At 43.2% G+C, this 13,908-nt stretch overlaps 1 protein-coding gene across 2 annotated transcripts in view; it reads right to left on the reverse strand.

Annotated features, from left to right (window-relative positions):
* Positions 1-13,908, reverse strand: part of trrap (transformation/transcription domain-associated protein) — a 317,959-nt gene that overhangs the window by 139,893 nt on the left and 164,158 nt on the right. For both annotated transcript variants that reach the window (XM_063059362.1, XM_063059361.1), the window contains exons 47-48: positions 9,679-9,878; positions 2,284-2,405 (exon numbers count right to left, since the gene is read on the reverse strand). In XM_063059362.1, the coding sequence (XP_062915432.1) occupies positions 2,284-2,405; positions 9,679-9,878 (322 nt within the window). The remainder of the gene's footprint in view (positions 1-2,283; positions 2,406-9,678; positions 9,879-13,908) is intronic.

Below are 13,908 nucleotides of genomic sequence, written 5' to 3' on the forward strand. Positions count from 1 at the left end.
ATGGTAAGACTCTCAGCAGTGTGGAGGATCAGAGGGATCTTGGGGTCTGAGTCCATAGGGCACTCAAAGCCGCTGTGCAGGTTGACTCTGTGGTTAAGAGGGCGTACGGTGTATTGGCCTTCATCAATCGTGGGACTGAGTTTAAGAGTTGAAAGGTAGTGTTGCAGCTATAAGGACCCTGGTCAGACCACTTGGGAGTACTGAGCTCAGTTCTGGTTGCCTCACTACAGGAAACAATAGAAAGGGTGCAGAGGAGATTTACAAGGATGTTGCCTGGATTGGGGAGCATGACTTATTAGTTGAGTGAACTCGGCCTTTTCTCCTTGGAGCTGCAGAGGATGAGAGGTGACCTGATAGAGGTGTACAAGATGATGAGAGGCATTGATTGTGTGGATAGTCAGAGGCTTTTTCCCAGGGCTGAAATGGCTAGCACAAGAGGGCACAGTTTTAAGGTGCTTGGAAGTAGGTACAGTCGGCCCTCCTTATCCGCGAGTTCCGTATGCGCGAATTCAACCAGCCACGAATCGAGAAAACCTAGAAGTGCTCTTCCAGCACTTGCTGTTCGAGCACGTACAGACTTTTTTTCTTGTCATTATTCCCTAAACAATGCAATATAAAAACTATTTTACATGGCATTTACATTGTATTAGGTATCATAAGTAATCTAGAGATGATTTAAAGTATATGGGAGGATGTGCGTAGGTTATCGTGGATCGGGATAAAAAAAACCGTAAGTTCTCTTAATAAGTAAGTCGGAACAGGTACATCCGGTATTATTTAGCGTCAGTTAGTCAAACATTTGTCTTAGTATATAGTGTATATTTTACCTTTCTATGCATATAAAATACTTAAACGTATGCTTCAGCGCCAGGCTCGAGTTCGATCCAGTGACAGAGCGCTCCCGAGTGCGCTCTCTATCCCTGCCAGGTTGGTGTGAAGGATCAAAAACCCAAAACCCCAAAACCCAATAATTAAACTACTGTGTTGCTTAGTAATAATTGTAGCTTTAATCGGGCAGGGCCGTTCTCATTTTAACCTTTAAATTTCTTACAATCGTTGACTGACTGTAGCCTAACGCTTTTCCGGTGACCGACGGCGTTCCACCTCTTTCTGATCGCTTTATTATTTCCACTTTATTTTAAATCGCAATCGTGATTATTTTCATGAACAGAAACACCATGGATTCAGAGCTCCACCGCCGGGTCCTAATGCCCACCGCACTGACACAGGTTAAATAAGGTCCGGGGTTCCGCTGGGTCCTAAGGCCTACCGCACTGAAACAGGTTGAATAAGAGAATTGAGCATCCGCGTTTTTTGATATCCGCGAAGGGTCCCTTGAACCAATCCCTTGCGGATAAGGAGGGCCGACTGTACACAGGAGATGTCAGGGGTAAGTTTTTTTAAGCAAAGTGGTGACAGCATGGAATGGGCTGCCAGTGATGGCGATGGAGGTGGAAATGATAGTGTCTTTTAAGAGACTCCCGGATAGGTACATCGACCTTGGAAGAATAGAGGGCTATGGGTAACCCGAGGTACTTTCTAAGGTAAGTACATGTTTGGCACAGCTTTGTGGGCCGAAGGGCCTGTATTGTGCTGTAGGTTTTCTATGTTCTATGGGGGCCAGAGATCTGTTCTGGAGTTGGGAGGACTGTCCGTGTGTGTGGGAAGGTGGGTGGGAGGAACGGGACTTGTTTTTCTGTTGTTGTTTTGTTGCTTGTTGTGTTCTGAGCTGTTCTATTGAGCATTATGGACATGCGGTGTTGAAGATGCGGTGATACTTGCGGGTGGCTCCCAGCGCACCCTTGAGTGTGTTGGCTGTCGATGCATTGCACTGTATGCTTCAATGTACATGTGATAAGTAAATCTAAACCAGAAATTGGCAAGGAGAACCACACAAGGCGTTTGGCGCTGTACAGTGGCATGGTAGCTTGGGGGTCTGGGCATCGCTTTTTAGCCGCAGCTTTCACTGATCGGAGTTCAAATCCAACCGCTGACTGTAAGGAGTGGGTTTCCTCAGAGTGCTCCAGCTTTCTCTCACATTCCAACAAAGTATAGTTACAGTTAGTCAGCTGTGGGCATGGTATGTAAGTGCCAGCACAGTCCTCAGAAATTTGATTTGATGTAAATGATGCATCTCACAGTATGTTTTGACGTACATATGACAAATAAAACTTATCTTTAGACTTTTTTCAACAGGAATATGACGAGTTTGGACTTCCCAAGAGTGTTGTGCTAAGACAGGTGTGCAAACTAATGAAATTATTGATTAATTACTACAATTACCTATAGACATAGTTAACGAGGTCCAGGAACTGAGCATTTAATTCAAGGTCATCTGGAAAGCGCTTTTCCGTATAGGTCATCATTTTAACCAATAAAATAGACTTCTCCCTCAGCGTCGGTGTCTGCAGAGAAAAGAGAAATTATTCAGCTAGTCAATGTTTCTCCATATCGCAGCCCCACACCCTTCCCAAGACCACTGACCTGCCCCAATCCTTAAACACTTGCCCTCCATGGGCACTTCCTAAGGACATGTTCATCTTCTGAGGAAAGACAAAAGGAGAAGAGCCTGAAATGCCCTTTAACCTCCTTTAAGATCAATCTCATCCTTCCTTCCTACATAGCCCTACATTTTTCTTTCATCTCTGTGTCTATCTGAGTCTCTTAAATATCCCTAATGTATCTGCCTCTACCACCACCCCTGGCAGGGCGATCCACAAACCACCACTCTCTGTGTGAAGAACTTAACCTCTTTCCAATCACCTTAAAATATGCCCCCTCATATTAGTCATTTCCATCCTGGAAAAAGTCTCTGGCTGTCCATTTGATCTTGTACACCTCTATCAAGTCACCTCTCATCCTCCTCCATTCCAAAGGAAGAAGCCCTAGCTTGCCCAATCTATCAGTTATATATTACAATTCCATTAATTAGGACGTCCATTAATTATGGACAATCTATTAATGTCTACTTAAGACAAAGGGAGCAAAATTTTTAGATCTCAGCAACTGTCAGAGACACGGTGAATAAAGGAAAGTGCTACTGAGAGCTATGTTGATTTCAATGAAGAAGCAGGTCGGGGGGCAGTCATTTTTTCAAAAGATTTGGGGAATCAAGACCTAGAAGGCGTAGGTTCAAAGTGAAAAGGTCAAGAGTTAATAGGAAGCCGAAGGGAATTATTATATTTAACACAAAGGATGGTGTGTAAATGGAATGAGCTACTGGAAGAAGTAGATCAGGCAAGTACAATAACAATTTTTAAAAATATATTAATCTATTTAAAGATTTAGCACAGTGACAGGCCGTTCCATCCCAAAGAGCCTGCGCCAACCAGTCACACTTATGTAACTTATTAATCTTCTAGCCCATTTACTTTTGGATCATGGGAAGAAACCCATGTAGTCATGAGGAGAATATTCAAACACCTACAGACAGTGGCAGGAGTTGAACCTGGGTCACTAGCACTGTAAAAGCATTAAGCTATCCACTCTGATAGCATAGCGGTTTCCACCAGGTGCTCCAGTTTCCTTGCACTTCCAAGACGTACAGGTTAGAAGGTTAATTGGTCACATGAGAATAACTGAGCAGAGCGGTATCATTGGGCTGGAAGGGCCTGTTACCGCTCGGCATCTCGAAATAAAAATAAACAAATATGGACCAAAGGCAAGCAAATTGGCCTGGCTTGGATGGGCAATTTGGTCGGGATGGATGAGTTGGGCCAAAGGGTCGGTTTCCACGTTGTTGACTCTGTGACCTACTGCTGCATTGTGCATTCATTTATGTTCCACTTCGAATCACAGATCCCAAATGAACAAACAGAGGAAACAGGAACAAGAATAAAGCACCATTGCAAACAAGCGAGAGAGCGGTGATAGGCAGGAGGGCAGAGTATCATTAGCTCAGTGCCAGACCTCTGGGGCACTCTGGATCAAGGGCGTGATTCCAGCATTGATTATCAGTCAAGTCTGTCCTCAGCTGATTATTATTTTCTGATATCATATTCAGCACCAGGCGAATGTCTGAGACACCAGTGGATAACACTGGAGGGAGTGGAAGGGGAAGGTCAGTATGTGAGCGTTCTTTGCAAAAGGACATTAATACAGACTAAGCTCTTCCTTGGTAAATAAAGTGAAGTGATCTTCAATGGTACTAGCATTCAGTAGTCCGAATGGTCAGACTGCAGAAGATTGTGAACACCAGCATCACAAAGACACAAACTTGTATCTAATGGCTTAGTATCACGTGCAGTATAACCGTGGTGCATGAAAAACAAAAACTAAAACTGCAGCTGCGGGGGTCCCTGATGATGGATGCTGCTTTCCTGTGACAACACTTCGTGTAGGTGTCCTCAAGAGGGTTTAAGTGTAACGGACTAGGCTTTATCCATTGCTTTTTGTAGGATTTTCCATTCAAGGGTATTGGGTGTTTCCATACCACGCTGTAATGCAGCCAGTCTATATACTCTCCACTACACTCAGTGACCTTCTGAGTGTATGCTCGTGGTCTTCAGCTGTTGTAGCCCACCCTCTTCAAATGTTGACATGTTGTGTGGTCAGAGATGCTCTTCTGCACACCACTGTTGTAAAGCATGGTTATTTGAGTTACTGTCGCCTTCCTGTCTGCTTGCACCAGTCTGGCTGTTATCCACTGACCTCTCTCTCTCTCACTAACATGATGATTTGCCCAGAGAACTGTTGCTCCCTGGATGTTTTCTGTTTTTCGTGCCATTCTCTGTAATCTCAACAAGCTGTTGTGCGTGAAAATCCCAGAAGATCAGCAGTTTCTGAGATACTCAAACCATCCCATCTGGCACCAACAATCATTCCACAGCCAAAGTCACTTATATCACATTTCTTCCTACAGTGTTTGGTGTGAAGAACAGCTAAACCTCTTGACCACGTCTACATTATTTTATGCACTGAGTTGCTGCCACATGACTGGCTGATTAGATATTTGCATTAATGAGCAGGTGTACAGGTGTCTGTGCCGACACCGGTGCCAGGCTGTATCGGCACTTGCCCTTCCCTTGGACTACATCAGTGACGTGGAGAGGGGGAACCCGCTGCATGGGCAACAGCCGGTTCTTCAAATCTTCCCACCCCAGGCTTGCACCCTGGAGAGGACACAGTCCACTAGAGGCGCAAACCCATGATCCCCTGGGATCGACGGCTGCCTACTAGTACAGGTGTACCTAATAAAGTGGCCACAGAGAGCTGCTCGTGACTGCTGGATGCAAGAGTCAGCAGTGTGATGCAGATTGAATTGGATACCTGCTCTAAAAATTAACTTGGTTACATTTAATGAGAAGTTAAATCCTCGTGAACTGATAATCACTTTGCCAAGAGATGGAGTCTGGATCGCAAGTGATGACTTAATATCGCAGATTTTACTGCTGTCCATTTAATTATTCATACTGGATCAGAATCCATTTTAAAATATTAATGCACAAAATATGTTGTAACTTGTAACTTGCAAATGCTAATGAGCCTATATTCATTTCTCATGCACCAAGCAATGAAACTGATGATCATTTATGCTTAGGTCAGGTATGCTGAGTAAGGGAGAAGAGACTTGGTCTACTCTTTCGCAGGACTTGGAATGTAATAGATTGTAAAGTCGTTAGGATGCCCAGCCTGCTTTGTCTAATGACTGTGGAATTGGGGCAAACTTTAGTCTTTTCTTGATACTGTATCTGGGCTAGTACAAGATGCCTGTGTGATATAAGGCATTGGAATAGTTTCCACAATAATTGTTATACAGCAATACAGTACAGAAATAGGTCCTTCAGCCCATCTGGTCCATGCCGACCAGAGCATCCTCCCAGCTAGTCTTGGTCCCCTGTGTAAGCAATCAATAGGTATAGAACATAAAACAGTACAGCACAGTACATTCCCTTCAGCCCATAATGTAGTGCCAATCTTTTAACCTATTCAAAATCAGCTGTCCGCTCTCTTTCTGCCTTGTATCATCTTGTACACCTTTATCAAGTCACCTCAATCCTTCTTCACCCCAAAGAGAAAGGCCCCAGGAGAAGAGATTTACCCAGCACATGCCCCCTTCTCATTGTTACCAACAGGAAACAGGTACAGAAGCCTGAAGCCACACACTCAGTGACTCAGGAACAGCTTCTTCCCCTGTGCCATCAGATTTCTGAATGGACATTGAACCCATGAACACTACCTCACCACACTTTTTTAAAATTTGTTTTTGTACTATTTATTTAACTATTTAATATACATATGTACTTACTGTAATTCAGTTTCTTTTCTCTGTATTTATCATGTATTGTACTGCTGCCACAAAGTTAACAAATTTCACGACAAATGCCGATGATATTAAACCCAATTCTGATTCTGATTCCAGGTCCAGAGTGTATTGAAGAAACTGAACCTGATGTTTGGACAATTTAAGCACTGGGCCCAATCAAAAAGTTTGGGTACAGGCCGAATCGAGACGGCAGTGTTCAGGTCCCAAAGTGTACCGAAGCGACTGAACCCGATGTTTGGACAAATTAAGCACCTGGCCATATTGAAAATGTCAGGATTTCAGGGCCTGAGGTGAGGGACGGGCCAGTTCAGTTTGTAGCTCCACTCTGAACTGAACTAAGGATTCATGGACAGGACCACCTTTGTTGACTTCAGTTCAGAACAATATTAACTTGTGCTTATTGTTTGTATGATTTGTTTTTCTTCTCTGCACACTGGGTGCTTGATGGTCTTCATTTCTGAGAGTTTTGTTTTGGGTTTCTTTGCTTCATGGCTGCCTGTTAGGAGATGAACTCCAGGTTGTATAACGTATACACACAGTGATAATAAATGTACTTTGAAATTTGATCTTATGAGGATTGGTTGAGCGAGTCAGGACTTTTCCCTTAGGAGAGGAGGAGGATGAGAGTGAACAGTCAGCGGCTTTTTCCCTACGGTGGAGATGGCTAATATGAGGGGGCATAACTTTAAGACGATTGGAGGAAAGTATAGGGGGGGATGTCAATGGTAACTTGTTTTTACGTGGAGAGTGGCAGGTGCCTAGGGGTGCTGGTGGATGATAAGTACGTGAATGATTAAAAAAAAAAGAGGACTATGTGCGAGGGAAGAGTTAAGCTGACCTTGGAGTTATTTAAAAGGTTGGCACAGCACAACGGGCCGAAGGGCCTGTAGAGTGATGTACTGTTTTATGTTCTAAATGCCATGCTTGGTTAATGATATAAAAATAATAATCCATCTCCTGATGCATTAGTAATCAGTGGCGTTTCAATGCATTAACAGATGTAAGGACTGTGGACATTACAACTTTTCAAAGCGGTCACGGAGTACTGTTCTGTTCTCCCGTTCCCACCCACAGCCAACATTCTGCAATGTGTGCTGGCTTCAATATTCAGAAACTTAAAACTCAACTAAATAATTGCTTCAAGAAATATTGCAAAATGCGATCAGGACATTCAGGATTATAAAGCATGACATCACGTCCCACCAATTAAGTGTTACATTGCAAGGGCGTGGGACATTACAGAATTAACTACTTAAACCTTGGGTTTCTATATCCTGATGCGCCTTTGGTTAACACACAAAGCTCTGAAATAGTTCATGAATACAAAGATTAATGTATATATCATTACTGTGCACATTTCAACAGACGGGTATTTGGTGGCATTTGTATAAAAATTATCTTTTAATATATTAAATTATTTTTAAGATGTTTCTGGTGAGTTTTCATTAAGTCATGGCATCATGAACAAATGGGAACTAGATTACGGGGGCACCTTGGGTGGCCGGGACAATTTGGGCAAAAGGACCACTTCCCGTGAAAACATCACCCTCACATTATTTCAATGGATTTAGAGGAATATGGTTCAAATACAAGTAAATGCAACTAGCTTATGCAGGCATCTTGGTTAGCATGGATGAGTTGGGCTGAAGGGCCTGCTTCCGGGCTGTATTTCTCTATGACTAAACACACTGGATTAAATAGACATTTAGTGGTCACTTTATTAGGTATCTCCTGTACCTAATAAAGTGACCACTAAATGTATATTTAATCCAATGTATTTAATCCATTTGAGAGCACATTTGAGGTTTTCTGCTGCTGTAGCCCATCCACTTCAAGGTTCGACTACTATGCATTCAGAGATGCTCTTCTGCACACTACTGTTGTAACGTGTGGTTATTTGTGTTTCTATCACCTTCCTGTCAGCTTGATCCAGTCTGGCCATTCTCCTCCATCCTTTCACAAGGCATTTTCACACACAGAATTACTGCTCACTGGATTTTAAAAAATTTTTCTCACCATCCTCTATATACTCTATACAGACTGTTGTGCGTGAAAATCGCAGATCAGCAGTTTCTGAGATACTCAAACCACCCTGTCTGGCACCAACAATTGTTCCATGGTCAAAGTCACTGAGATCACATTTCTTCCCCATTATGATGTCTGATCTGAACAACAATCAAACCTCTTGATCGCATCTGCATGCTTTTATGCATTGTGCTGCTGCCAGATGACTGGCTAATCAGATATTTGCATTAACAAGCAGGTGTACATAATAAAATGGCTACTGAGTGTAGAGAATATATGTAATGAGGAGGAGGAGAGTGAACAGTCAGCAGCTAGGTGAGTGAGCTTGAGTGAGCTAGGGCTTTACTCTTTGGAACAAATGAGGATGGGAGGCGACTTACAGAGGTGTACAGGATATATGGGTTCAAAGGTTCATTTATTATCAAAGTACATAATTCTAAAATTCTTCTTTTCTGTGTAGCCATGAAACCAAGAAAAGGAAGGCAGCACCATCATCAATCTCCAAAAAATGCCCCCTCCCTGCACAAAAAAAACAAACAAAATCAGGACAGGCACATCAACCTCCAAATCCTTCCTCCTGCGCAAAACAAACAAGAAGACTGGAAAAGAAAGTCGATAGGCCAAGTCCACATTCAAAACGCAGAAAACTTGGGCAACACTCTCACACAGACCTTTCCCTCTCTGGGCGGAGCCATCAAAAGACAGGCAGCTGGTGCTCACCTTCTGCACTCGCCTTGATGCTTCAATCTCCCTTGTTGCTTTAATCGGTGAACAATGGAAGCTTTAGCAGCGAAATGGAGTCGAACAACAAATACAGTCCCACAACCTTCTCGCCATGAATTTCGCGCACACTGCCCGTCTCCCAGAACCCTCTCGAAGATGGTAAATCGATGAAGCACCCAAACAGTCTCCAACCTCCAGCATTCGCCTGGATGTTACGATCTCCCTCAACACTTTAATCGGCAAAATGGAGTCAAACATCAGCTCGCAGCCTGCGCGCCATCAAATTCACTCACACTGCATCTGCCTCCCGGAATCCTCCGAGACTGCAGAATGCTGGAACACCCAAACTATCTCCAAACAGCAACTCACAGGCTCCAACAGTTCCAGAACCACATCCAAGATGAAAAACAAAGTGGTTTCACGATCTATCCAGAAGATGTCGACTGAAGGAGCATTGTTAGGCAGGTGCCATCTTGACTGGAAGATAATATGATGCATAGACTGAATGGATAGCCAGAGACGTTTTTCCCAGGTGATTGTAAGAAAGTAGAGTGGCCATGTCAGAGGTGGCCAATGAGTGTAACTTATCACAGAACCTAAAGAATTCTATAAATGCCAGTAACTTAGACTTCAATTACATGCACCTCCACGTGTATTGCTCTCACCTGGTTTACTGCCATGGGAGAATTATTCTTCACCCACTCCTCCACTATCTTCACCACAGCCCGCAGAATCTTGGCATCAGGTGACTTCTCAATGAGAGATGTCAGGATGACTTGTATGAAGTTCTTCCTCATTTCCATGCTCATGACAGCAAGGCGAGTTTTCACAAGCTCCAGACTGAGCATGATCAGCTCGATAGTGACTGTAAGAGAGAAATGTGTTTCACCGTGTTAAAAAAAAAATTAGCTTTATTTGTCACAGATACATCAAAACACAGAATAAAATGCATCGTTTGCATCCATGACCACCACTGTGCAAGGATGTGGTTGGGGCAGCCCGCAAGTGTCACAATGCCAACAAAGCATGCCCATAACTTACTAATCCTAGCCTCTATGTCTTTGAAATGTGGAAGGAATACAGGAGCCTGAAGACACACTCAATGTTTTAGGAACAACTTCTTCCGTCGCACCATTGGATTTCTGAATGGTCCACAAACCCATGAATACTACCTCACTATTTTCTGATCACTTTGTGAACTATTTACTTATTTTTAATATATGTTTATTCGAATTGACAGCATATCTTATGTATTACACTGAACTGCTCCTGCTAAGTAACAAATTTCATGACATGCATTCATGTGATAATGAACCTGATACCGATTCTGAGGAAACTGGAGCACGCAGTCATGGGGAGAACGTACAAACTCTTTACAGATGGTGCTAGGCACTGAACCCCAATTGCTGATGCTGTAAAGTGTTACATTTACTGTAACACTGTGTCACCCCGGACATAGAAAATGTAGCAGAGAAGATTCCAAGTGCCCCACTGTAACCTTGGCATTTTAAAAGTTAAACGACCCCAGCCATTCATAGTTCTATATATAATCATTCCTGCAACAGGGGTATGTGTACATTTTTCACCATGTAAATTGAAACAAGAGGGTTAGGGTTAGGACTACACGTCACATCTCTGAAGCTGCTTTCCTGCAGTTATCCAGCTTCGCAACAAAACTCACTCTAACTGTCCCTGCACAGTCTTTCTTGCTCTCCTTGTTCTGTTGATGATTATTGAGTCTGTTCACATGTTCTTGATGACTGATATCTGCACATGTGACTGTTCTGCTGATTGCTCAGGGCTGTTTGCACTACTGTCCTGTGAGTTGTTGGTTACTGTTGCATTGTTGTTATGGTATTGTCCTGTGTTTCATGCTTGGACACCAAACCACAATCAGTTATGGAATGTACTGGCAATAAAGCGATTCTGATTCTTGCGCATGGTCTCCTCTTCTGCCAAGTTGAAATCATCTCCAGAGTGGAGAAGCAACACCTTATATTCTGTTCTCTCCTTCCAGTAAACAAACTCCCCCCTCCCACATTTTTTTTTATTCCCCACTCTAACTTACCGCTTCTCACCTACCTTTTACTATCTCCTGGGTGCCCTCCATCTTCCCTTTCTCCTACAGTCCACTCTCCTCTCAGATTCCTTCTCCAGCCTTGACTCCCCCCCACCACCTGGTCTCACCAATCAGCTAACCTCCTTCCGCTCCCCCCCGCCTTTTTATTCTGGCATCTTCCCCCTTCCTTCTCAGTCCTGAAGAAGGGTTTCAGCCTGTAATGTCAACTAGCTAGTCATTTCCATAGATGCTGCCTGACCTGCTTAGTTCCTCCATGCTCTGGATTTCCAGCATTTGCACTTTCTCCTATTTCTGAATCTGATAGCTGCTTGGAGCACCATCTGGTGGTATTATAATGGCCAGCTTTGGCAGGCACCATTACCTCATTCGTCTACAGAACAGAGACAATGCTGGCAATGCCAACAAAGAGAGATTAGCTGTATTCGTCACATGTACACTGAAACATACAGTGAAATGCAATGTTTGTGTCAATAACCAACACGGTCCAGAAACGTGGCGAGGGCAGCCCACAAGTGTTGGCATACTTCCAGTGCCAGTATAGTCTGTTCACAACTCACTAACCCTAACCGTATCTCTTTGGAACATGGGAGGAAACTGGAGCACCTGGAGGCAATACCAGGTTCTACTCCTGTACCTATCAAAGTGGCCACTGAGTGTAACTCTGTAACCTGCTGAGAATGCCAATTCCAGCTGCAATAAAACTAAAAAAAGTTCCCAATGCCTCAGCCAGAATTATCTCACATCTTAAGTCCCAGTTTACTGTGGAGCCAAGAGCTGTCCTGTGGACTTTATATAGCCAGTCTTCAAATGCTGCAATTGAGGCATAACCAGACTAAAATGGAGCACACAAAATATATGGAACAATATCCAAGAATTTGGGATAAAGACTCTGCCTGACCTGCTAAGATTCTACAGACACAAGAAAATCTGAAGATGCTGGAAATCCAGAGTAACACATACAAAACACTGGAGGAACTCAGCAGGTCAGGTAGCATCTATGGTATAGAATAAACAGTTTATGTTTTGGGCTGAGCCCCTACATCAGTGTTTTAGCATTGATTTTATCGAGTTCAGGGAGTTAGACAGCATTAGAACAGGACCTTTGGCCCAAATGGTCCATGCCAACCAAGAATCCCAAAACAAGACAGTCCCAGTTGCCTGCATTTGGCCCATAACCATCTACCTGTCCAACTGTCTTTTCAAAGTTTTTATTATATCTGCCTCAACCATTCCCTCTGGCAGCTCATTTTATACAACATACCACCCTTTGTGTAAAAAAAAATTGTTCTTCAACGACCCTTCGAGCCACAGTGCCCATCAATCCCTCGATTTAATCCTAGCCTATTCACAGGACAATTTAAAATGACCAATTAACCTAGTAACTCATACATCTTTGGACTGTGGGACGAAACCGGAGCACCTGGAAGAAACCCATGTGGTCACAGGAAAAACGTAGAAACTCCTTACAGGCAGTGACTTCTCCCTCACCTGGTTTCAACTATCACCTGCTTGCTTGTATTCTTTCCTCTCCCGGCACCTTCTTATTCGGGCTTTTGCCCATACCTTTCCAGTCCTGATGAAGGGTCTCAGCCCAAAATAGCGACTGTTTATTCCCCTCCATAGATGCTGCCCGAGCTGCTGAGTTCCTGCAGCAGTTAAGTGTGTGTTGCTCTGGATCTCTAGCATCTGCAGAATCTCTTGTGTTTATCATTCCTTTAGTGTATTTTCTAGGCAGAATGCAATTTAGGTGTAGGAGAGTCAGCGGTGGAGTTTTGACATTAAATGTCACTACAAGGTAACTTTACAGCAGCTTCAAGGTTGCGGCTGTGTGGGTGATTGCAAAGCATGGTAATGAAGCACAACAGTAAATTAGCATTCACACTTTTGGCCCGGAAACACAAATTAGTGATTAAATGCAATTGCATTCATTTTGCAAACACAAGGGCACCACGTCAATGCAACCACTCTTCAATGCCAAGTCAATTACCGACACTGCTGTCGATGCCTCATGAAGGCAACTTTGCTGCACACCTTTCATAGGAAGCTGCTTCCTCTGATTCACTCAAAATCAATAAACTTCATGATGATAAGAGGGTCGTACGAACAAAGGAACTCCAATAATGACTTCAAGTTTGTTGAAACAATACTTTGCAGTTCTCTAATTTCTACAGATGTACTGTGGAGAGGATTCAGACTGTTTGCACCCCTGGTATGGAAGCGCGAATCCACAGAATCAGAAAAATTTGCGGAGTGTTGTAAATTTAGCCAGTTCCATCCTGGACCCTAACCTCCCCAACTTCCTGGGTGTCAACATCTCTAAAGATCTATCCTGGGCCCAACATATTGATGTAATTACAAAGGCATGATAGATGCTATGTTTCATTAGGAATTTGAGGAGATTTGGTCTGCAGGCAGCAGAAAGAAGGAATGCCTTACACCTCCTTTGGTAGAGATGCATCTCCACCCCACCACCAGAATACTATGACAATATTTTAAGAGCCATACAAACTCAAGTCTTTCTTTCAGACACTAAACATTGCTCAGGACATTACTTTTTATTGGCATTGTAAAAAGGCAATGAAGAACAACCCATTACATTAAAAACCCTCATTGTTAGTAGTTGGAAGAACAATAGAAACAGCCAAGGGTCAGGTCAAGAAGATGAGAAGGTGAAAAAGAACAAAATCAAAAAAGTCATAAGAAATCATAGCCATCTTATACAAAACCTAACTCAGACGAAGATGACAAAACTCTTCTACAAACCGAAAAAAAACTGGTATTAGTGGAAATCCGAAATAAAAATTCCAAATGCTAG

Source organism: Mobula hypostoma, chromosome 9, assembly GCF_963921235.1.
Source record: "Mobula hypostoma chromosome 9, sMobHyp1.1, whole genome shotgun sequence".
In the NCBI taxonomy this organism is placed as follows: Eukaryota; Metazoa; Chordata; class Chondrichthyes; order Myliobatiformes; family Myliobatidae; genus Mobula; species Mobula hypostoma.